We start from the raw sequence: 25,697 nt of genomic DNA, 5'->3' as shown, positions 1-25,697 counted from the left end.
ACCGAAGGTGACTCCCCTTCTTGTTCGGGTGGCGCTCGGCGGTCGTCGTCGCCGGTCTACTAGCTGCCACCGATCCTTTGTTCTGTGTTCGTTTGGTTTTGTCTAATTGGTTTCACCTGTTCCTTGTTTGGTTGTTAGGGTGGGGTTATTTAAGTTTGTTCAGCCCGCTTCTGTTTGTGCGGGCTTGTTCATCTGTATGTGTTAGAGTGGTTAGTGTTTTCATTTGGGTTTCTCGCTGTCCTTTTATTTTTCACGATAGGGTACTTTTGTTCTGTAGTTATACCTGGTTTGGTATACTATTTTTGTTCCTGTGATTATTTCTGGACATTAAAGCGTGTTTTTCCCGCATCCTTTGCTCTCTGCGCCTGACTCCACACCTATTCACTCATTGAGCGTCACAATAACACTGTCATGACCCATATATTTACACCTGTTGTGACATAGATTGTGTTATTTTATGGCTGGTTATGACACTTACATAAGTCTCAAAACCCATAGTTATTCAAATTAGTTTTTTCCCCTGACAATAAGTTCCCTTTTGTTTGAAAGTTTGTCTTTTTAATCTTTAGTTTTTGATGTAATGAATTCATTAGTCACGCTTTTTTCATTGTATTTTAAATAACTTCATGATCCTGTTATGAAGCATTATGACCATCATGTGTCACTTTTACTTGGACTAAGAAAATACACTTTATGTTAATGTCAAGAAGCATTATGACCATCATAACCATATAACCCAGATAGGCCTATCACATACATGCCCTATATCAGTCATCAGTCAGAAAGAGGGTTTGTTGTCCTGCTCCTGCATTCATCCCAGTCATCAGCAGCAGATCATTGGGGTAGGTGCATGTCTGACATCAATGTTTGCACAATTACAATTATAATTTAACATGGTAAATTTCTAAAAAGTATATATAACAAACATACTGTTGATACGTAGGCTATGGTGTAACGGAATGTTTTGACTTGTGTGGTAGGTTTTGTGGGTTTTTACACTCATATGTAGGTGTCATAACCAGCCATATAATAATGCAATATATGTCACAACAGGTCTAAATATGTAATGACAGTGTTATGACCATATTATAACAGGTAATTACACAGGTAGGCTGTTATGACATATTATAACATGGTTATGACAGTGTCATAACGTGTTATGACGCTGGGTGTCAAGTAAAGTGTTTGCTAGGCATATAATAAGTAAATGTGTTGTTTCTATTTTTTATTTTTTAGAGTTAACATACAATATACATTTAAGGACTTGGTAAGGGTATAATTCTGCTTCTTTCTAAAGACAAAAGTTTACCCTTGTGACGTATGCAACTTACATGAAGATTAAATGGTAGGCCTGGCTTGAAGAATTTGGAAGATTTGGTAAAATAAATTGAGTAAGGAGATTTAACCACTTTGATGCCTGTGAGTTCTGCTGTTACAATGTCACTGCCTAGGAAAGAGACGGACCAGGAGAAAACAAGGTGTTATATGGGATGTAACAAATATAGTCTGTGGATATTAGGGTCAAATACACATTCCAAATGCTCTTATGTATATTTACTGAAAAAAAGATGGGTGTCACTAGTAAAAGTCACTAGTAGAACAGCCCATCACAGGCTGGATTGAAGATGCTCTTTGAATTATGTATTGTCCAAACACAAAGACACCCTTAATAAGTGTTTCCATGTTGTTTAAAAAAAAATCTATTAAACTGAACATGCAACAGTAATAAAGGGATTATGAACACACAACAATGATTATATAATACTTGAGCTGTGCTTGATTTAGTTTTCCATGGAACCAATAGAGTAGCTCCAAAATTGCACACACAAAGCTAATTCAAGCACACCTCAAATACTTTCAAGAATTTTGAAGTATTTTGCATAAGTATTTGACCTTGGTCTGATAGATATGAATGGATGAATCCATATAGCATTCACAATAGGTATTACCACACCTGAGCTAGTGAAGACAGTAGCTCTTGCATAGAGAGAACATTCAAGGATATCATCAATACTATTAACGTCTTTAGCGGCAGCAATGATTTGAGCAACTGTCAGTATGGCTGTGGTTGTCCCTGTCTGAGAGACAAAATCAAAAAGATGGTTAAATGTAGAATATTGACAAATCAGTATTCTAAGGGTACAGTGCCGTGAATAAGTATTTCCCCCCTTTCTAATTGTCTCTACTTTTGCATATTTTTTATATTAAATGTTATCAGATCTTCAACCAAAACCCAATATTAGATAAAGGGAACCTGAGTGAACAAATAACATAACAATTACATACTTATTTAATAAACAAAAGGTATGCAACACCCAATAACTGGTTGTGCCACTTTTACCTGCAATGACTGCAACCTATCGCTTCCTGTAGTTGTTGATCAGTCGCTCACATCGCGGTGGAGGAATTTTGGCCCACTCTTGCATGCAGAACTGCTGTAACTCAGCGACATTTGTAGGTTTTCAAGCATGAACTGCTCGTTTCAAATCCTGCCACAACATCTAAATTGGGATTAGGTCTGGACTTTGACTAGGCCATTCGAAAACCTTACATTTGTTGCTTTCTAGCTATTTTCATGTAGACTTGATTGTGTGCTTTGGATCATTGTCTTGCTGCATGACCCAGCTGCGCTTCAGCTCACAGACGGATGGCCTGACATTCTCCCACAGAATTCTCTGATACAGAGCAGAATTCATGGTTCCTTCTATTAAGGCAAGTCGTACAGGTCCTGAGGCAGAAACCCGTCCCCAAACCATGACACTACCACCACCATGCTTGTCCGTTGGTTTGAGGTTCTTACTGTGGAATGCAGTGTTTGGTTTTCACCAAATGTCTACCAACGAGCAGTTCATGCTTGAAAACCCACAAATGTCTCTGAGTTAAAGCATTTCTGCATGAAAGAGTGGGCCAAAATTCCTCCACAGCGACGTGAGAGACTGATCAACAACTACAGGAAGCGTTAGGTTGGAGTCATTGCAGCTAAAAGTGGCACAACCAGTTATTGAGTGTAAAGAGGCAATTACTTTGTCACACAGGGAAATTGTGTGTTGTATATCTTTGTTAATTAAATAAATAAAATAAGTATACTTTTTTGTGTTATTTGTAAACTCATGTTCCCTTTATCTAATATTAGGTTTTGGTTGAAGATCTGAAAACATTCAGTATCAAAATATGCAACAACACAGAAAATCAGAAAGGGGGCAATACTTTATCATGGCATTGTAAATCCTGCCCTAAGTCACTGCTTTGAATTTGAGTTTGAATTGCTGAGAGATTGTACAATTACTTGATCAATAATATGCTGCCAAATAATACATAACATACCTTGTGGAAACATTCCAGTGATCATAATAACTTTGCTGTAAGGGCTTCATCAGTAAAGCACAGTTCAAGAAAAACTTACTTGTAATTGGTGCCTTTGTAGTAAGGTGGATAACTGGATTTTCGGGCCATTTTTGCACACATATCCAAACATGACATATGCATAGCCTACAACCTCTGTTCCAGAGAAGTACCTGAGAAACAAGTGTGTAGCAGTGTTATAAATGAAATTGAATCTTCGCTTAAGCTCCGCCGCCCTTAGTTACTGTTGCAACCTCAGACAACATTTCCCCGGGAAACCCAATTCCCCATTCAACCATTGGCGAAATTCCCTCCCCAATGATCTCAAACTGTGTTTATAATACACAATGAAATTAAACACAGACTACCCCTTGCTAATCAGGAAACTTTTGCTTATGTTGTGGTGGACTGTCATTACAATATATTCACGGGAACCTTGTCAAATTATGTTTGTCGTGTGGCTAGCCACTGAATTGCTCTGAATTCACCTTCAGCATGCATGCAGTCAAAGCTATAACAACTTAGGAGCTAATTAGTGCTCTCTAATCGTATCCAGATGTTGACAGCAGATGGGAGTTGTATTCATAGCATTGCTAACTTAGCTAACATACATTTTGAGAAAACAAGTTATATTAAGTGGCTAGCTAGCTAGTGTTTGAAATGTTTGGAGGTCAATGAGACTGGGAGCTAGCTAGATAACCAGCTGACTTAGCAAGCAATGTAACAAAAGTATAATTTTGGATTCCAAAAATACTCCAACAGACTCTGCATTTCAGGAATCACAGGAGCAAGTACTTCTGGTGCATGTAGGAGCAAAACTCATGCCTATGATTACATTTCCATTATTAGCAGCATCTAGGCTGTCCACTTTGAAGAGCAGAGACAGAATGGCTATATAAGGAATGGAACATATAGGACCAGGACCCCGCTACCATTATAACCTATACAGCTGTCAGATGTGGGCGTTAACAAGCAAGAAATTGAGATGAAAAGATAATGGTGGAGAAAGGTCAAGGGAAACTATTTTCATATAGAGGGAGGGGACTCTATACTTTATGCAAAGACAGAATACTATAAAGGCAGGACTCTGTAATATGAGAATTTAATATTTTCCATGGAAGGGCTCGGCTCTGTTACGTGTGTAATAAAGTCTAAATTGAATTCACAAGTTCCGGTATCTGTGTAAATATTTGACTCAAGATTTTCCACAACATGTACTGTTCAACTATTTAGTAATTTAAACATTTATTTTTTTGAAGGAAACTCCATTCTTGCCATAGCTTTCAAGCGATTTAAACATAAGCTTGTCCGAGGTGTCGGACTAGACAAGAGTTGGTATCTATTGGGGCACTGCAATTAGTTTCCCAAAGGTCTGGGGAGGGGCTTAGTGAAGGGTCAATTGAGATTTACTTCTTGAATTAAAATTGAAATAGAGTAAATACTATAGGATGTCAATGTTTTATTTATTATAGAATTTCATTAAAGTCAATACAATTCCAATGCTTTATATAATGTATACTTCAATATTAACAATGTTTATTTCAAGATATTATCAATGGCATATTGTTGTAAAGACTTATTTTGGGTTATGATGGAGAAAGAAATGTGTGCTAAGCTCATGGCAAGTTTTTTTTTTTTTTTTTAAATCAATGGGGTAAATATCAAGAATTGAAATGACCGTTGACCAGATTATTTAAATATAAAACGTACAGTGCATTCGTAAAGTATTCAGACCCCTTGACCTTTTCCAAATTAAGTTACGTTAAAGACTTATTCTAAAATAGATTAAATATAAACATTTTCTCAACAATCGACACACAATACTCCATGATGACAAAGATGACAACAGTTAAAAAAAAAAAAAAAATGATAATTTGAGTGAGCAGACTGAAGCCACTTCTGAGCAAAAGGCACGACAGACCGCTTGGAGTTTGCCAAGGCACTTAATATACTCCCAGACCATGAGAAACCAGATTCTTAGGTCTAATGAAACCAAGATTGAACTATTTAGTCTGAATGCCAAGCGTCACGTCTGGAGGAAAGCTGGCACCCTCCCTACGGTGAAGCATGGGTGGCAGCATCATCCTGTGGGGATGTTTTTCTGCGGCAGGTACTGGGAGACTAGTCAGGATCGAGAGAAAGATGAACGGAGCAAAGTACAGAGAGATCCTTGATGAAAACTCAGGACCTCAGACTGGGGCGAAGGTACACCTTCCAACAGGACAATGACCCTAAGCACACAACCAAGACAACGCAGGAGTGGCTTCGGGACAAGTCTCTAAATGTCCTTGAATGGCCCAGCCAGAACCTAGACTTGAGCCCGAACATCGAACATCTCTGGAGAGATGTGAAAAGAGCTGTGCAGCAATGCTCCCCATCCAACCTGACAGAGCTTGAGAGGATCTGCAGAGAAGGATGGGAGAAACTCCCCAAATACAGGTGTTCCAAGCTTGTAGCGTCAAACCCAAGCAAACTTGAGGCTGTAATTGCTGCCAAAGATGCTTCAACAATGTACTGAGTAAAGGGTCTGAATACTTAGGTAAATGTGATATTTCAGTTTTTATTAAAAAAACATTTGCAAACATTTCTAAAAACCTGTTTTTGCTTTGTCATTATCAGTTATTGTATGTAGATCGATGAGGAAAAAAACAATTTAACACATTTTTAGAATAAGGCTGTAACGTAACAAAATGTGGAAAAATTCAAGGGGTCTGAATACTTTCCAAATGCACTGTATATTAGCCTCTGACATATCTACAGTGTTAGCATAGGTTCAAATCTCACCTACTGCCCTTTGACACAACCTCTCTCTCTCCCCATTATCATCTTCGCTCACTATCTGTTAAATTAAATGTCAAATAAAATACATTTCCCAGAGGGCATCAGATCAAGCACCCCAGGCTGGATATTGTTTTCAAACTCACATAGCTTCTAAATCCACTTGAAAGTCTTTGTCCAGAACATGTAAATACTGCTTCCTGGTTTTCAATGTGACCTCAAATGTTGGCAACACTATAACAACAACAAAAAATACAATGACATAATGACAGCGGACAGTAAAAAATGAAATAAAAAATCCTGCCGTTAGATGGATAATCTATACTGTTGTGTTTGAATGGATGTCTCACCATGTTTCTTCACATCAAATGAGGTGTTAAAGACCCTGTCAGGTTCACTCTGTAATTTCACCTCGATGGTCCACGTTCCTTCCTCCCTGAAGGGAATAGAATACATGAGATTATTTACACATTGTAAATAATGTTACACTTCTAATTTCACATTTGCAATGTGGAGTAACAAAATAAATGGAACACTTTTTGGCCACATTCATGGGTGCACAGACACACACTGGTGGAAAATTTACCCAATTGTCATACTTCAGTAAAAGTAAAGATACCCTTAACCATTGGCATACAATGGTTGCGCACGGCGGGAAATTGAATTAACATAATACAAAAAAATCCCCCTAAAAATCGGTCTGTTTAAGTGAGAGATATGTTTTTTTTTTGCATGGGTTGCGTCTCAATCCATCTCATCCGCCAATATTGCCCTTCCACATCTGGGGTGAAAGGTGGCAGAGCTAGAGCAGTGTTTGTCAAAACACAAGACATCCCGAAAATCGTGTTTTCTCACGAACACATCTGTAGCGTACAAACGCTTTTGCCTACAATGACCACTCTATTGAAAGCTGAGACTCTCACGAACACGATGGGGTTCTCCATTTTGCACTAGGACGCCCACAAGCCTAATCTGAAGGTCCAGGTACCAGTTTAAAAATTAATGGAAGTATAAATTGAGATATTTTAGGCACTAAAATAAGGGGATAAATATATTTTGAAAAATATATATTTTTTTGTTTCCTGATCTTATATCTCTGATATAGGAAAGATACTTCAGAACATACTTCCTTTAGATTTTTTTGGTGGGGACTATCTGTTTTCCCATGTGGTGACTCTGTTATTCAATGTGTTTCTATTGGCTAATATCAGTAATGCCAAATTCCATGTTGCATACAATCATTTTTTAATGTATTTTTTTATAACTTGAGGGGTTTTAAAATTGAAAATATAATAGCTAAATGATCTTTGGTATGACCATCTTAAAATTCCACATGTTAGCTTAATAGCAAATGACTCAAGTAAAAGTGAAAGTCACCCAGCAAAATAAACTCAGCAAAAAAGGAAACGTCCTCTCACTGTCAACTACGTTTAATTTCAGCAAACTTAACATTGTAGGAACATAAGATTCAACAGCTGATGGCATAATTTGTAAAAAAAAAAATATATATATATATATATATATATATATATATATATTTACGGATAGCTGCTATGGGCACACTCCAACACTGAGACATAAATTACAAACAAATCATTTGTTGTTTAGTGAGTCCGCCAGATCAGAGGCAGTAGGGATGACCAGGGGTGTTCTCTGTTTAGTGAGTCCGCCAGATCAGAGGCAGTAGGGATGACCAGGGGTGTTCTCTGTTTAGTGAGTCCGCCAGATCAGAGGCAGTAGGGATGACCAGGGGTGTTCCCTTGAAAAGGTGCGAATTGAACCATTTTCCTGTTCTGCTAAGCATTCGAAAAGTAACAAGTCATTTTGGGCGTCAGGGAAAATTTTAGTAAATCATACATTATCTTCTTTAGGAATGTAGTGGAGTAAAAGTAAAAGTTGTCAAAAATATATATAGTATAGTACAGATACCCCAAAAAACGACTTAAGGAGTACTTTCAAGTATATTTACTTAAGTACTTTATAACCCTGCGCACACACACACAGACACACACAAAGGTGATTAATCTTACTTGATGATATCTGGGAGCAAAAATTGGTGGGCAAAAAGTCCATCGACACTCAGACTCATTTTGGTCTGCGAGATTATAGTGCCATCAACACTCTGTTGAAAAGCAGAAAATAACATAATTAACATTATAAAAATATTTTAAGGAGCACCTTGAAATTATTCTTATACCAGCTGATCCGGTAAACAATATACAGTGGGGAGAACAAGTATTTGATAACCTGCAAAATCGGCAGTGTTTCCTACTTACAAAGCATGTAGAGGTCTGTAATTTTTTATCATAGGTACACGTCAACTGTGAGAGATGGAATCTAAAACAAATATCCAGAAAATTACATTGTATGATTTTTAAGTAATTAATTTGCATTTTATTGCATGACATAAGTATTTGATACATCAGAAAAGCAGAACTTAATATTTGGTACAGAAACCTTTGTTTGCAATTACAGAGATCATACGTTTCATGTAGTTCTTGACCAGGTTTGCACACACTGCAGCATGGATTTTGGCCCACTCCTCCATACAGACCTTCTCCAGATCCTTCAGGTTTCGGGGCTGTCGCTGGGCAATACGGACTTTCAGCTCCCTCCAAAGATGTTCTATTGGGTTCAGGTCTGGAGACTGGCTAGGCCACTCCAGGACCTTGAGATGCTTCTTACGGAGCCACTCCTTCCTTAGTTGCCCTGGCTGTGTGTTTCGGGTCGTTGTCATGCTGGAAGACCCAGCCACAAACAATCTTCAATGCTCTTACTGAGGGAAGGAGGTTGTTGGCCAAGACCTCGCGATACATGGCCCCATCTATCCTCCCCTCAATACAGTGCAGTCGTCCTGTCCCCTTTGCAGAAAAGCATCCCCAAAGAATGATGTTTCCACCTCCATGCTTCACGGTTGGTATGGTGTTCTTGGGGTTGTACTCATCCTTCTTCTTCCTCCAAACACGGCGAGTGGAGTTTAGACCAAAAAGCTCTATTTTTGTCTCATCAGACCACATGACCTTCTCCCATTCCTCTGGATCATCCAGATGATCATTGGCAAACTTCAGACAGGCCTGGACATGCGCTGGCCTGAGCAGGGGGACCTTGCGTGCGCTGCAGGATTTTAATCCATGACTGCGTAGTGTGTTACTAATGGTTTTCTTTGAGACTGTGGTCCCAGCTCTCTTCAGGTCATTGACCAGGTCCTGCCGTGTAGTTCTGGGCTGATCCCTCACCTTCCTCATGATCATTGATGCCCCACGAGGTGAGATCTTGTATGGAGCCCCAGACTGAGGATGATTGACCGTAAACTTGAACTTCTTCCATTTTCTAATAATTGCACCAACAGTTGTTGCCTTCTCACCAAGCTGCTTGCCTATTGTCCTGTAGCCCATCCCAGCCATGTGCAGGTCTACAATTTTATCCCTGATGTCTTTACACAGCTCTCTGGTGTTGGCCATTGTGGAGAGGTTGGAGTCTATTTGATTGAGTGTGTGGATTTCAAACAGGTGCAGTTAATACAGGTAATGAGTGGAGAGCAGGAGGGCTTCTTAAAGAAAAACTAACAGTTCTGTGAGAGCCGGAATTCTTACTGGTTGGTAGTTGATCAAATACTTATGTCATGCAATAAAATGCAAATGAATTACTTAAAAATCATACAATGTGATTTTCTGGATGTTTGTTTTAGATTCCGTCTCTCACAGTTGAAGTGTACCTATGATAAAAGATTACAGACCTCTATATGCTTTGTAAGTGTAGGAAAACCTGCAAAATCGGCAGTGTATCAAATACTTGTTCTCCCCACTGTATATGTAGGCCGACAGTTACAATGAGCTCAGAACTGTTCAGAGATCAGAACAATTGTGTCGTGATATTCATGTAACACTGAACAAACTCAACATGTAAGGTGCTGGTACCATGTTTCATGAGCTGGAATAAAATATCCCAGACACATTTTCCATACGCACAAAACGCGTATTTCTCTAAAATGTTGTGCAATGGCATGCTGACTGCAGGGATGTAGAATGCTTAGAATAGAATGTAATGCTTCTGAACACTTCTACATTAACGTGGATTCTACCATAATTACGGATAATTCCTGAATCAATCATGAATAGTGATGAGTGAGAAAGCTACTCCGGCATAAATATCATACCCCCAAAAAATGTTTTGCTTGTAATGGTGAGAGGTTAGCATAACTGGGGGGTATGATATTTGTGGGTCTGTAACTTTCTCACTTATAATTTTTCACGATTCATTCAGGACTTTCCGTAATCATGGTAGCATCCACATTAATGTAGTGTTGAGAAACATTCTATTCTTATTTACAATAAAAGTTACTCAAAACTGACACATGACATTATTTACCATTAATTTCTGTTGGGCACAAAATCATCTGAAACAACCAAAGCAAACAGAAAATGCATCCAACAAGTTTGTAGAGTCACAAGCTTGATGTAATCATTGCATGCTATGAATATGGGACCACATACTAAACTTTTGACTACTATAATAGACATAAGTGAATTTGTCCCAATACTTTTGGTCCCCTAAAATGGGGGGACTAAACGGTTCACCCGATATGAGTGAAAATACCCTCATATTAAAGCTGACAGTCAGCACTTTAACTTCATAGTCAATGTATAATTTCAAATCCAAAGTGCTGGAGTACAGAGCCAAAACAACCAAAAATTTGTCACTGTCCAAATACTTTTAGAGCTCACTGTAAATCAGATTAAGCCCGATCTGAGCGATGTAGTAGGGAGTTGTAGTTTCCAACAGGCTAATAGTATCCATAGTTTAGTGCAAAAAATGTGGTAATTAACTACGAAGACCAAAATCCATTGCGCTTCTTCTTGTCCGGTCTGTGTGGGGCAGACACAGAGAAGAGACAGAAGAACGCTTAAATCAAGAGGGATAGAGAGCAGTTGCTTCGTGAGGTATCTCTACCTGAAAATACATGATCTAAGTGATTGATATTCATTTAGCAGTCAAGTATGCCTTATTTACTTTGAAGAACTTCTAAAATAGTTATTTTTCAGACAGCATAGGCAGCAGCTCAACAGAGATAAGATGACTTGGAATTAAATAAAGTCATAAAAAAAGTAATATACACAACTGAAATATTTGATTAAAGTACAGTAGAATAATGTGAATAAATGATGGTTAATAAGTGATGAGCAGTAATGGGCAGTCACTACCATCATGGGACTTTTATTAATTATTTATTTCAACACACATAATGATACGTTTAATTTAAAAAATACTAATCTAAACCGAAACTGAAAACCAAGATCTTTTTATTGAATTGAACCTAAACCATACTGACTTGAAAAAGCATTTATCGCTCAGCACTACCATCTAGTCAATACCCTGTTACAGTCATGAATTAACTGCCCTACTTCCTTTTCTCTTGCAACAATTAACAAACATCTGACCAATCAGATTAGAGCTAAGTAGTTGCTAGGTAGATAATCAATTGTTATTCTAATTCCAAACAACTGATTCAACATATTTTAGAAGTAACAACAGTGACTTACAAAATCGCACTCATAAAATAATCCTACATTCATCTGATTTTTTTCAAAAATTGTTCTGTGTTGATCTATATTTCACTGTGCTTTTCCAAATATGTGATACCTGTAAAGTAGGCTATTGCATAATTTTATCTTACCTTTAAATCAACACCAACAATTCCTTTTGCTGCCTTTGCTTCAAGGTTTGTGACAAATAGCCTGTACTTAACTGAAAAGGGGAAACCACATTTTTATTATGCACACATGGGAGGATTATTCAAGTAAAGTCTAAAATTAAACCTAATGTGAAGCTCTCTGGATATGAATTACCTTTGTAGGCTTCATAACTGCCTATGGTTATTTTTTGTATGCATTGCACCTTAATAATATGGTGATGTATGTGTTAAGACATTTTGCCATTGTTGACTGAATACACTAAAAAACAAATTTTGTATATGCAAAATGATGGAGCACTTTGAATGAGGCACGGGATAGGTTTGCTGCATACTTACCATCCTCTCCAGGGTTATAGATAGGTTTATCTGTCTGGAGGAAGACATAACCTGCCTGGAAGGACACCAAAACAACTGTCTCCAATTGTCTGCCTCTGAATGTTGCTGTCAGGTGCACATACTGATTGCCTCTAACATTGCTTTTGAAGTCTTTTTGATCAAGCTTCCAAGAGAGAGAGAGCGAGGGAGAGAGAATAAATGTTAGTGAAGCTTGTTCAAAGGCATGATAATTATTAATAGCTAACAAAACATTTTTCCCAAATGCACAATGGTAACAGTAGCACTACACATAAGGTACCCTGTTAGGAAAATTATGATTAAATGACTGAACAAATCATTTTAAATGGAACTGTAACTAAGTAAACTTATATCTGATTAACAATATGAGTTCATAAGAAGGGATTGTGTGACACGGACAAGGAGTAATTAAAGTTAATGAACAGCATTCCAACTAGGAAGAAAGAAATGGGTTGTGGATTAAGTAAACAGATAAGGTAGTTAACCTATGGTTGAACTGACGAAACTTAGCTCTGGAGTGTTTTAGATAAGACGGTGAGTGCATTCCTAGGTTTTCTGTTAATTAGAAATGTCAGCTAAGTGGTGATCGATAATGTTGAGGGGTCAAAAGTGAATTCAGTTATGTTGGGTGACCTGTGAGTGTGTTAGTGAGTTAGAATGAACTTTTAACCTCACTTGATTCTAGGTCGGGAGGAGGGGATTCATTCTAGAAGCAATGAAATGACGTCATGTTATTGTATATAAACTGTTGCTCGTGGTAACGTGGCAGCGCGCTCCGAGAATAAATTATGTTACCTATTATTGAAAAGACTGGTCTCCGTCTATTTTATGCAAACAAGAATCTTACAAATTCTCATAAAATAGATTAAGGGAATTCTATTAATGAATACATATTGGTATAATTAAATTACAGTAACATACCCTTTATTATGTTTTATCTCCCTATTTCAAAAGGACCAAAATGACAAGCACACATTTGTTAATAACCTTAACAATATGTAATAAGGCAGCGTTTCTCCAACCTCGGTTCTGGGGACACCAAAGGGCTACCACTACACAGCTGATTCATATAATCAACTCATCACAATTTGATTATCTGAATTAGCTGTGTAGTGCTATGGTAAAACCCCAAAATGAGCACCCATTGGGGAGTTTGCTAATCACTGTAATAAGGCTTTATAACTGATTTATAAACTATAAATGAGAATAGTGAACAATCTATTAACCACTTTTAAATCTTGTATGAAGCCTTTATAAAGGGTGCCTTACTGTATAGCCTTACAGGGACAATTAAAGGGATGGTTTGAGATTTTTACCCCAATCTAAATTGTATTCTTACCTTGAGAGAAGGGAAGTGTTAAAAAAATATATATATACTGTAAACAATGCATGGAATTTAAAATAATAAGGTATACATCATGTAAGTACATAATGTAAGAACGCAGCCATACAAAATGTTTATAATATGCAAAGTGTGCAGCAGCACAAATGTTAACTTGCGTAAGGTATACATTTGGCTTAGGTCTGTGTTGTGAGCATGTGAAATTCATCCAAATCAAATATCTTACCTTTAGCTGATGCAGAGCCTGGTTGTTGACTCCAAGGATCTGTTTTTTTTCATAAAGCTTAGATCTTTTCAAAGGAAAGTCCATCACAATAAGGTTCACCTCACCACCCACTGAGCTCTCCAAGTATATGTTCTCCTCACTGCCAACCCGAAGGATGTTTGGGGCCACCATTATGTACCTGCAACAAACGGACACATTACCAAAATAGTACTCATAGTTTATAATGTAGGTGGGCTTGAAATAAAGTATTAAAAAAGCTAAATATTTGCGACATTTTTACAGATATTGTCAATTCATTTTTTTTTGCAAACCATTGATCAGTTCAGCATTGCTTTATGGTGAACAATATAGGCATTGGTTGAAGCTCAGTGCTCAAATCTCCCTACCATCATATCTAAACCAATATCACACCAATCTCGATGACAATTCACAAATCAACTTGATTAGAGATACATAAGACACTCCTCGCCTCTCCTCATGAACCTTCTGTCCTTTACCAAGAACCAAATACCGGATTTTTAAACAGAGTCCTTAGCATTAAGGTTGTCAGACAATGTTTTGCCCAGAATGAGCTCAATATCTAGCCTTGGATAAGAATGAGACTACACCGAGGTAAAACGATTTGCAAAGCTAATAAACATGCGGAAATGTGAGCAGCATTTTGTATTCCTAGTTTAATTAGTTAGGGAGCGTAAACAAAGTACAAACTTTTTTTTGACATTTGAATTTCAATAGCTCCTTGGTCATGTGACCTACTGACTTCAAACAAGGTTCAGAATGTACACTCAGTGGGCCTACACATTGCACACCCTTTAGTTTGTCCATTTTCAACTCACACAATCTTACATACATTTTTCAAAATAAAAAAATTCAATAGCTCCTTGCTCATGTGACCTAATGACCTCAAACAAGGTTCAGAATGTCCACTGATTACCCTTCTATATTGAACACCCTTTAGTTTGTCCATTTTCATCTCACACGTTTTTACATTAATTTTTCAAACTTTAGAATTTCAATAGCTTCTTGGTCATGTGACCTACTGGACTCAAACAATGTTCAGAATGTACAACCAGTGGGCCTACACATTGCACACAAGTTAGTTTGTCCATTTTCATCTTACATGATTTAACATGATTTTTTAAATCTTTAACATTTCAATAGCTCCTTGGTTATGTGACCTACTGACTTCAATCAAGGTTCAGAATGTACACTCAGCGGGCCTACAAATTGCACACCCTTCAGGTGGTCCATTTTCATCTCACACGATTTTACATTAATTTGCCTGCTTTGCCCCCCTGAAGGACAGTGTCACTCACACACCTATTCACTTGGCCCTTCTCCCTGGGGCCTTCCTGACCTCCAGGCAGGCCCCCATTGACCGAAACAGGCTCTGTGCTCCTGGTGACCCGCCTGCATTTTTCTGATCACAGTCTAAGTCCCCACTCCAACCTCCATGGCCTGAGTGCTGTCCCCAGCCCCTGAGTCCGGCTGCCCTTGCTTGGACTCTAAGTGCCCCCCGCCATGATGGAGGCCTCCTTGTGCACCTGGTAACCTGAAACAAGCTCTGTGCACCTGGTGACCTTTCCGCTTTTATCCGCTCGGAGCATAAGTCCCCAACCCAACCTCCACAACCTGAGTGCTGCCCCCAGCCCGAGTAACACCCGGTGGTATCATCAGAGGCTTTTCTGTCTTACAAACTGGACATCAGTTGCCGCTACTAACCTTCAGCAGACTTTAACTGGGTTTTTACACCCAATCGACATCAAGTGCCAGCGCACTACTTATAAGCTTGAGAACCAAATACCCCTCTCAGTATCTAGCGGCACCATCAACCGGGTGTCGGAAGAAGCAACAGAAAATAATCATCCCCTTTCAATCATCTGCTTGCCCAGTCAGGCTTTTTACATTTTTTTTAAATAAAATTTTTTTCACCTTTATTTAACCAGGTAGGCAGGTTGAGAACAAGTTCTCATTTACAACTGCGACCTGGCCAAGATAAAGCAAAGCCGTGCGACACAAACAACAACACAGAGTTACACATGGAATAACAAAACATACAGTCGAGGTAAGATAAGGGAGTAAATAGGCCACAGTGGCGAAATTATTACAATTTAGCAATTAAACACTGGAGTGATAGAGACTGGAGTGATAGATGTGCAGGAGATTAATGTGTAAGTAGAGATACTGGGGTGCAAAGGAGCAAATAAATACAGTGCCTTGCGAAAGTATTCGGCCCCCTTGAACTTTGCGACCTTTTGCCACATTTCAGGCTTCAAACATAAAGATATAAAACTGTATTTTTTTGTGAAGAATCAACAACAAGTGGGACACAATCATGAAGTGGAATGACATTTATTGGATATTTCAAACTTTTTTAACAAATCAAAAACTGAAAAATTGGGCGTGCAAAATTATTCAGCCCCCTTAAGTTAATACTTTGTAGCGCCACCTTTTGCTGCGATTACAGCTGTAAGTCGTTTGGGGTATGTCTCTATCAGTTTTGCACATCCTCCTTGCAAAACAGCTCGAGCTCAGTGAGGTTGGATGGAGAGCATTTGTGAACAGCAGTTTTCAGTTCTTTCCACAGATTCTCGATTGGATTCAGGTCTGGACTTTGACTTGGCCATTCTAACACCTGGATATGTTTATTTTTGAACCATTCCATTGTAGATTTTGCTTTATGTTTTGGATCATTGTCTTGTTGGAAGACAAATCTCCATCCCAGTCTCAGGTCTTTTGCAGACTCCATCCGGTATTCTTCCAGAATGGTCCTGTATTTGGCTCCATCCATCTTCCCATCAATTTTAACCATCTTCCCTGTCCCTGCTGAAGAAAAGCAGGCCCAAACCATGATGCTGCCACCACCATGTTTGACAGTGGAGATGGTGTGTTTAGGGTGATAAGCTGTGTTGCTCTTACGCCAAACATAACGTTTTGCATTGTTGCCAAAAAGTTCAATTTTGGTTTCATCTCACCAGAGCAGAGCACCTTCTTCCACATGTTTGGTGTGTCTCCCAGGTGGCTTGTGGCAAACTTTAAACAACACTTTTATGGATATCTTTAAGAAATGGCTTTCTTCTTGCCACTCTTCCATAAAGGCCAGATTTGTGCCATATACAACTGATTGTTGTCCTATGGACAGAGTCTCCCACCTCAGCTGTAGATCTCTGCAGTTCATCCAGAGTGATCATGGGCCTCTTGGCTGCATCTCTGATCAGTCTTCTCCTTGTATGAGCTGAAAGTTTAGAGGGACGGCCAGGTCTTGGTAGATTTGCAGTGGTCTGATACTCCTTCCATTTCAATATTATCGCTTGCACAGTGCTCCTTGGGATGTTTAAAGCTTGCGAAATCTTTTTGTATCTAAATCCGGCTTTAAACTTCTTCACAACAGTATCTCTGACCTGCCTGGTGTGTTCCTTGTTCTTCATGATGCTCTCTGCGCTTTTAACGGACCTCTGAGACTATCACAGTGCAGGTGCATTTATACGGAGACTTGATTACACACAGGTGGATTGTATTTATCATCATTAGTCATTTAGGTCAACATTGGATCATTCAGAGATCCTCACTGAACTTCTGGAGAGAGTTTGCTGCACTGAAAGTAAAGGGGCTGAATAATTTTGCACGCCCAATTTTTCAGTTTTTGATTTGTTAAAAAAGTTTGAAATATCCAATAAATGTCGTTCCACTTCATGATTGTGTCCCACTTGTTGTTGATTCTTCACAAAAAAATACAGTTTTATATCTTTATGTTTGAAGCCTGAAATGTGGCAAAAGTTCGCAGAGTTCAAGGGGGCCGAATACTTTCGCAAGGCACTGTAAATAACAGTATTTGGATGAGGTAGCTGGATGGGCTATGTACAGGTGCAGTGATCTGTGAGCTGCTATGACAGCTGGTGCTTAAAGCTAGTGTGGGAGATAGAGAGTCTCCAGCTTCAGTGATTTTTGCAATTCATTCCAGGCATTGGCAGCAGAGAACTGGAAGGAAAGGCGGCCAAACGAGGAATTTTGTAAATGACATCGCCAAAGTCAAGGATCGGTAGAATAGTCAGTTTTACGAGGGTATGTTTGGCAGCATGAGTGAAGGATGTTTTGTTGCGAAATAGGAAGCCGATTCTAGATTACATTTTTTATGTGAGTCTGGAAGGAGAGTTTACAGTCTAACCAGACACCTAGGTATTTGTAGATGTCCACATATTCTAAGTCAGAACCGTCCAGAGTAGTGATGCTGGACGGGCGGGCAGGTGCTGGTAGCGATCGGTTGAAAAGCATGCACTTAGCCCAGAACCATAGGAACCACCTTTACCAGCACTTCATCTATATTCCTCACTTTGGGGGGGGGGGGGGGTCACAGTCACCCCATGGGTGATTTGAGTGTGACCGCAACAGGTGGGTACGCTCCTTTGAATTTCATCAAGTTGACATTTAGTGATCTATGCCCAGTGGGAACCAAGGCCTTTTCCGTCCGTTTTATGGTTCAGCAGCAAATCAATGGGCGTGGATGGTACTACCCACATCAGATGTAGGCCTCCCTTCCCAAGCTGGAGATGCCTCTCCCCACGTTGTAGAGCATGAGCCAGATCCATGCAATGCCTTATCACTGTGGGGGCAATGGGTTTAGTCTCCACCTTAAGTCTAGTGAGCTTAGAGGAGACCTTCCCACCTACATTGTGTGGGGTCGGCGAGCGCCATAGCTGGGGAGATCCGTGATAAGGGCCTGGCGTGCGTTGCCGCCGCCAACCCCCCACCGGTCCGCCTTCGGCCCGCCGACAGACACCACCTCGATGAACCCCCGCATGCAGCCCCTTGCGAGACCACACACGAGAGACCGCGAGATGGGCTGCACAACAAACTTCCAATGGTGGTAAGAGGAGGGTGATGGAGCGACTGCTCCCCTAACCGCGGCACGGTCCCAGCCCTGCTTCGCACACCAGCCCAACCGACCCAGCCCTTAGACAATCCTTATCCTGAAGTTGTGGATATTTTTTTGCCAACTTCCCTTACCTACATTGTTATAACATGCCAGAGGCTGTTCACCTTGGAGACCTGTTGAGGATATGGGTACGGCCCTGCGTGAGATTTAAACTATCTCCCCCGGATTTTCAAGGGCCAGGGAGAGCTCATCGGATGCCGCCGAAACCGCAACGCTTTCCAGGGCTTGGGACCCTCTCTCGGGGCGAACCCATTCCAGGGCGCCCTGCCCTTCACAAAGAAAAGAGAACTCTCCCGGGGCTCCCGACAGATTCTCCGGGATTGGTCACATTACCGCACTGGATGCCTCGTGAGCCCGTGACCGCCACTCCATGGACATTCTGAAAGTTGTTTGAGGTAGGTAGGTCACATTACCAAGGAGCAATTGAAATTCGAAAGTTTGTAAAATTGCATGAGAAGAAAATGGACAAACAATGTGTAGGCCCACTGATTGTACATTCTGAACCTTGTTTGAAGTTAGTAGGTCAAATGACCAAGGAGCTATTGAAATTCAAACATTTAAATAAATGATTTAAAATAGTGCAAGGTGTAAATCAACAACAACAAAAAGTGTGTGCAATGTGTGTCTATGCCATCGGGTTTGCTAGAGATAATGAAATTTGAAAAATTTGATTTGTCACTGTTGACGGTCCCTAACTGCTGTTGGAGGGCGTAAGGAAAACTACAGGCGAATAACCAACCTGAATCTGTCTTTACCTCGGTGGAGATGACAGCATCCATAAAGTGACCATTAGACTTGCCAGCTTTAGGACTGAATATGTTTGTAGTTTTGATTACATTTATAATTTCTCTCTCATTTTTGTCTGTTAAGAACCAAGAATGTGTTACCTTTATGTAGCATTTCTGATAATACTGTAACGACCCTGGGTTTATACGTTTCATTACAATACCAACATATTTTCAGCCGAATCTCAGAGTTCGAACACCGGGTAGGTTGCTTGGCAACAACAGTGCTGCTTGCACCATGCCGCCAGTCTTAAGAATTGTTTGCGAACAAACCTAGGCTATTGTATATAGCTAGCTATATGGTGGTATTCAAGCTTAATTTAATGAATGCAAGCATATATTTTAATTAGCTAGGTAGCTAACTAGCGAACGTTAGCTTGCTAGTAGAAAGTCCAGCAGCTAGCCTCTGTAGCTAGCAAACAACAGTCACCTGAAAGCTAGCTACTAGCAAACAGGCAAATAAGCCAATGAATGTGCTTTTGTTTTGATTATTTAGCTAGGTAGCTGGCTAGCGAACGTAACATTATACCAGTCAGATGAGAGCTAACGTTGGCAAGGTAGCTGACCAACAAACAAGGAAAGCTAGCTAGCTATATTGCAGAGTTCTGTCCTACTATCCAGGTCTGTACCCAAACAATTTAAACTTCTACTTTTAAAAATACACCTCTCTAAAAACAAGTCTCACACCTTTGCCGCCTGCTATAGACCACCATCTGCCCCCAGCTGTGCTCTGGACACCATTTGTGAACTGATTGCCCCCCATCTATCTTCAGAGCTCGTGCTGCTAGGCGACCTAAACTGGAACATGCTTAACACCCCAGCCATCCTACAATCTAAGCTTGATGCCCACAATCTCACACAAATTATCAATGAACCTACCAGGTACCACCCCAAAGCCATAAACAAGGGCACCCTCATAAATATCATCCTAACCAACTTGCCCTCTAAATATAACTCTGCTGTTTTCAAACAAGATCTCAGCGATCACTGCCTCATTGCCTGCATCCGTAATGGGTCAGCGGTCAAACAACCCCCACTCATCACTGTCAAACGCTCCCCTGAAACACTTCAGCGAGCAGGCCTTTCTAATCGACCTGGCCCAGGGTATCCTGGAAGGATATTGATCTCATTCCGTCAGTAGAGGATGCCTGGTTTTTTTTTTAAATGCCTTCCTCACCATCGTAAATAAGCATGCCCCATTCAAGAAATTTAGAACCAGGAACAGATATAGCCCTTGGTTCTCTCCAGACCTGACCGCCCTTAACCAACACAAAAACATCCTATGGCGTTCTGCATTAGCCCCCGTGATATGCAACTTTTCAGGGAAGCTAGAAACCAATATACCCAGGCAGTTAGAAAAGCCAAGGCTAGCTTTTTCAAACAGAAATTTGCTTCCTGCAACACAAACTCAAAAAAGTTCTGGGACACTGTAAAGTCCATGGAGAATAAGAACACCTCCTCCCAGCTCCCCAATGCACTGAGGATAGGAAACACTGTCACCACCGATAAATCCACTATAATTGAGAATTTCAATATGCATTTTTCTACGGCTGGCCATGCTTTCCACCTGGCTACCCCTACTCCAGTCAATAGCACTGCACCCCCCACAGCAACTCGCCCAAGCCTTCCCCATTTCTCCTTCTCCCAAATACAGTCAGCTGATGTTCTGAAAGAGCTGCAAAATCTGGACCCCTACAAATCAGCCGGACTAGACAATCTGGACCCTTTCTTTCTAAAATTATCTGCCGAAATTGTTGCAACCCCTATTACTAGCCTGTTCAACCTCTCTTTTGTGTCGTCTGAGATTCCCAAAGATTGGAAAGCAGCTGCGGTCATCCCCCTCTTCAAAGGGGGGGGGCACTCTTGACCCAAACTGCTACAGACCTACAACTATCCTACCCTGCCTTTCTAAGGTCTTCGAAAGCCAAGTCAACAAACAGATTACAGACCATTTCGAATCCCACCATACCTTCTCCGCTATGCAATCTGGTTTCAGAGCCGGTCATGGGTGCACCTCAGCCACGCTCAAGGTCCTAAACGATATCTTAACCGCCATCGATAAGAAACAATACTGTGCAGCCGTATTCATTGACCTGGCCAAGGCTTTCGACTCCGTCAATCACCACATCCTCATCAGCAGACTCGATAGCCTTGGTTTCTCAAATGATTGCCTCGCCTGGTTCACCAACTACTTCTCTGATAGAGTTCAGTGTGTCTGTTGTCCGGGCCTCTGGCAGTCTCTATGGGAGTGCCACAGGGTTCAATTCTTGGACGGACTCTCTTCTCTGTATACACCAATGATGTCGCTCTTGCTGCTGGTGAGTCTCTGATCCCCCTCTACGCAGACGACACCATTCTGTATACTTCTGGCCCTTCTTTGGACACTGTGTTAACAACTCTCCAGACGAGCTTCAATGCCATTACAACTCTCCTTCCGTGGCCTCCAATTGCTCTTAAATACAAGTAAAACTAAATGCATGCTCTTCAACCGATCGTTGCCTGCACCTGCCCGCCCGTCCAACATCACTACTCTGGACGGTTCTGACTTAGAATATGTGGACAACTACAAATACCTAGGTGTCTGGTTAGACTGTCAACTCTCCTTTTGGACTCACATCAAACATCTCCAATCTAAAGTTAAATCTAGAATTGGCTTCCTATTTCGCAACAAAGCATCCTTCACTCATGCTGCCAAACATACCCTTGTAAAACTGACCATCCTACCGATCCTCGACTTCGGCGATGTCATTTATAAAATAGCCTTCAATACCCTACTCAATAAATTGGATGCAGTCTATAACAGTGCCATCCGTTTTGGTACCAAAGCCCCATATACTACCCATCACAGCGACCTGTAGGCTCTCGTTGACTGGCCCTCGCTTCATACTTGTCGCCGAACCCACTGGCTCCATGTCATCTACAAGACTCTGCTAGGTAAAGTCCCCCCTTATCTCATCTCGCACTCAAGCAGGTATATCTCTCTGGTCACCCCCAAAACCAATTATTCCTTTGGCCGCCTCTCCTTCCAGTTCTCTGCTGCCAATGACTGGAACGAACTACAAAAATCTCTGAAACTGGAAACAATTATCTCCTTCACTAGCTTTAAGCACCAGCTGTCAGAGCAGCTCACAGGTTACTGCACCTGTACATAGCCCATCTATAATTTAGCCCAAACAACTACCTCCTGTCGTGGTAATTTCCTGTATTACTAAACATTGAGAGAGCAAACCACACACAAGTCAGAGTTATACACTGCTCAAAAAAATAAATGGAACACAATGTAACTCCAAGTCAATCACACTTCTGTGAAATCAAACTGTCCACTTAGGAAGTAACACTGATTGACAATACATTTCACATGCTGTTGTGCAAATGGAATAGACAACAGGTGGAAATTATAGGCAATTAGCAAGACACCCCGAATAAAGGAGTGGTTCTGCAGGTGGTACCACAGACCACTTCACAGTTCCTATGCTTCCTGGCTGATGTTTTGGTCACTTTTGAATGCTGGCGGTGCTTTCACTCTAGTGGTAGCATGAGACAGAGTCTACAATCCACACAAGTTTGCTCTTCTAAAACCAAGTTCTTATCTCGTTCTTGGTACAACATAGTACCAAACCATTACCTCATCCAATGGCATATATCAATTGTCAATTCTAGATACTCCCATCTCAAATACACCCCCTCATGGACAAGATCAGAAAAGACAGTGAGCCTCTTAGGTCATATACTAGGTCAACATCAGAGGGGACATACAATGGTTCCAGACACTGCCATACTCTTCCCCCAAATGGGAAAAGTAGGGAGTGACTAGCACACAGACATTGTGGAGCCAAGAGATAATTGGTTCCCCCTCAATCATCTCTTCACATGGTTTAAAAGATATGTTCACATATGAAGAAAAGGCTGACCTCTCCCCTCTCTGGGGCCCAAGTAACTTTTCCCACATAAGCATACTTATGAAAATTGATAAAACATCTTATTTATCAATGTTACCTAACTCATTCTTATTCTGCCACGACCCCCCCCCCCCCCTACTGTATTTATTTACTTATTTTGCTCCTTTGCACCCCATTATTTCTCTCTCTACCTTGCACATTCTTCCACTGCAAATCTACCATTCCAGTGTTGAACTTTTTTTGCCTTTACCTCCCTTATCTCACCTCATTTGCTCACATTGTATATAGACTTATTCTTTCTACTGTATTATTGACTGTATGTTTGTTTTACTCCATATGTAACTCTGTGTTGTTGTATGTGTCGAACTGCTTTGCCTTATCTTGGCCAGGTCTCAATTGTAAGTGAGAACTTGTTCTCAACTTGCCTACCTGGTTAAATAAAGGTGAAATAAATTCAATTAAAATAAATAAAAAATCTCATATGTATATACTGTACTCTATACCATCTACTGCATCTTGCCTATGCCGTTCGGCCATCACTCATTCATATATTTTTATCTACATATTCTTATTAATTCCTTTACACTTGTATGTATAAGCTAGTTGTTGTGAAATTGTTAGGTTAGGTTACTTGTTAGATATTACTGCATGGTCGGAACTAGAAACACAAGCGTTTCGCTACACTCGCATTAACATCTGCTAACCATGTGTATGTGACAAACAAAATTTGATTTGAAGCAATGTCAGTACAATAACTATTAGTTGGGAGCTTCATGAAATAGATTTCCATGGACGGGCAGCTGCACACAAGCATAAGATCACCATGCTCAACGCCAAGCATCGGCTGGAGGGGTGTAAAGCTCACCGCTATTGGACTCCGGGACAGTGGACACATGTTCTCTGGAGTGATGAATCACGCTTCACCATCTGGCAGTCCGATGGACAAATCTGTGTTTGGCGGATGCCAGGAGAACGCCACGTGTCCGAATGCATAGTGCTAATTGTAAAGTTTGGTGGAGGAGGAATAATGGTTTGGACTAGGCCCCTTAGTTCCAGTGAAGGTAAATCTTAATGCTACAGCATGACATTCTAGACGATTCTGTGCTTCCAACTTTGTGGCAGCAGTTTGAGGAAGGCCCTTTCCGGTTTCAGCATGGCAATGTCCCCGTCCATACAGAAATGTTTTTTTGAGATCAGGTTGGAAGAACTTGACTGGCCTGCACATATCCCTGACCTCAACCCCATCGAACACCTTTGGGATGATTTGGAATGGTGACTGTGAGCCAGGCCTAATCGTCCAACATCAGTGCCCCGACCTCACTAATGCTCCTGTGGCTGAATGGAAGCAAGTTCTCACAGCAATGTTCCAACATCAAAAGGGGGACCATTAATGCCCATGATTTTGGAATGAAATGTTTGATGAGCAGGTGTCCACACACTTTTGGTCATGTAGTGTGTGTACATATACACACACACACACACACACACACACCGGTATACATAATTTTAATAGCACGACACTGTAAAGTCCATTATCAGTCTTTAGAGTATGAATTAGGCTGTTTGAGAAGGTTTGAATCCTCATCAACATGCTTACACATAGCTTGAAATACAATACCAACATAGCTACTGTAATAGGTCAAAGCTGTGTGCTGGAAAACTTTGGTAGGCAATTGTGGTGCTCGTGTAAAATTGATTTCTTTTTCGGCTTCAGACCAATGCCTATTCTCACTTAAAACATAGTTTAAAAAATATATATTATAGAAATGTATAAGATCATAACTAAGTCATCATGTAACCAGTTACCGAGAGACAAAACAAGGTTTAGAGACTTACGTTTGACCCAGAGATGAACGGCAGAGGGAGAGGATGAGAAGGAAAGCTACAAGGAGCTTTGAATAACCCATGTTGTCAGCAATGAAACCACTGTCCAGATGAAGTGCCTAGTCCCCTCTAATGTACTCAGTCAGTGTTAATATTTAACTTGGAGTGAGGACCTAAACTATGACTGTTTACCATAGCAAAGGAACAATGACCTGGACCAGACTGAGACAGACAGACAGAAACACGCACCCCCAATTTTCAACAATTGCAAAACAAAAACTCACGTGTTCAAAAATTAAATCTGATGGATTCATTCTATCAACCGCATACTGCAGAAAATCACTTTTGATTGTCAAAAAGTATAATCCCAAATCCAAATCCCCCAAATGATGCAGCAGCTCTCTCTCTCTCTCACTAACACACACACACACTGAAAAGTTAGTTTTGTATGCTGGTAAACAGTTTATTTGACAACATAATTATATTTACAGTATAAGGCCTATTTGTAACTGGTTGCAATGT

General features: G+C 40.4%; 1 protein-coding gene across 1 annotated transcript in view; it reads right to left on the bottom strand.

Moving 5' to 3' along the window:
* Nucleotides 1–25,294, bottom strand: part of LOC115115645 (complement C3-like) — a 73,561-nt gene extending 48,267 nt beyond the window's left edge. Inside the window, exons 1-10 of the mRNA XM_065013564.1 lie at nt 25,188–25,294; nt 13,735–13,912; nt 12,149–12,311; nt 11,795–11,865; nt 8,151–8,242; nt 6,471–6,556; nt 6,267–6,354; nt 3,404–3,515; nt 1,955–2,078; nt 1,332–1,447 (exon numbers count right to left, since the gene is read on the bottom strand). Of these exons, the coding sequence (XP_064869636.1) occupies nt 1,332–1,447; nt 1,955–2,078; nt 3,404–3,515; nt 6,267–6,354; nt 6,471–6,556; nt 8,151–8,242; nt 11,795–11,865; nt 12,149–12,311; nt 13,735–13,912; nt 25,188–25,258 (1,101 nt within the window). The 5' untranslated portion in view covers nt 25,259–25,294. The remainder of the gene's footprint in view (nt 1–1,331; nt 1,448–1,954; nt 2,079–3,403; nt 3,516–6,266; nt 6,355–6,470; nt 6,557–8,150; nt 8,243–11,794; nt 11,866–12,148; nt 12,312–13,734; nt 13,913–25,187) is intronic.
* Between the last annotated feature and the right edge of the window lie 403 nt (nt 25,295–25,697).

Source organism: Oncorhynchus nerka, linkage group LG9b (genome assembly GCF_034236695.1).
Source record: "Oncorhynchus nerka isolate Pitt River linkage group LG9b, Oner_Uvic_2.0, whole genome shotgun sequence".
In the NCBI taxonomy this organism is placed as follows: domain Eukaryota; kingdom Metazoa; phylum Chordata; class Actinopteri; order Salmoniformes; family Salmonidae; genus Oncorhynchus; species Oncorhynchus nerka.
Note: the sequence above shows the minus strand (reverse complement) of the source record. Positions and strands in the feature narration are given on the sequence as shown.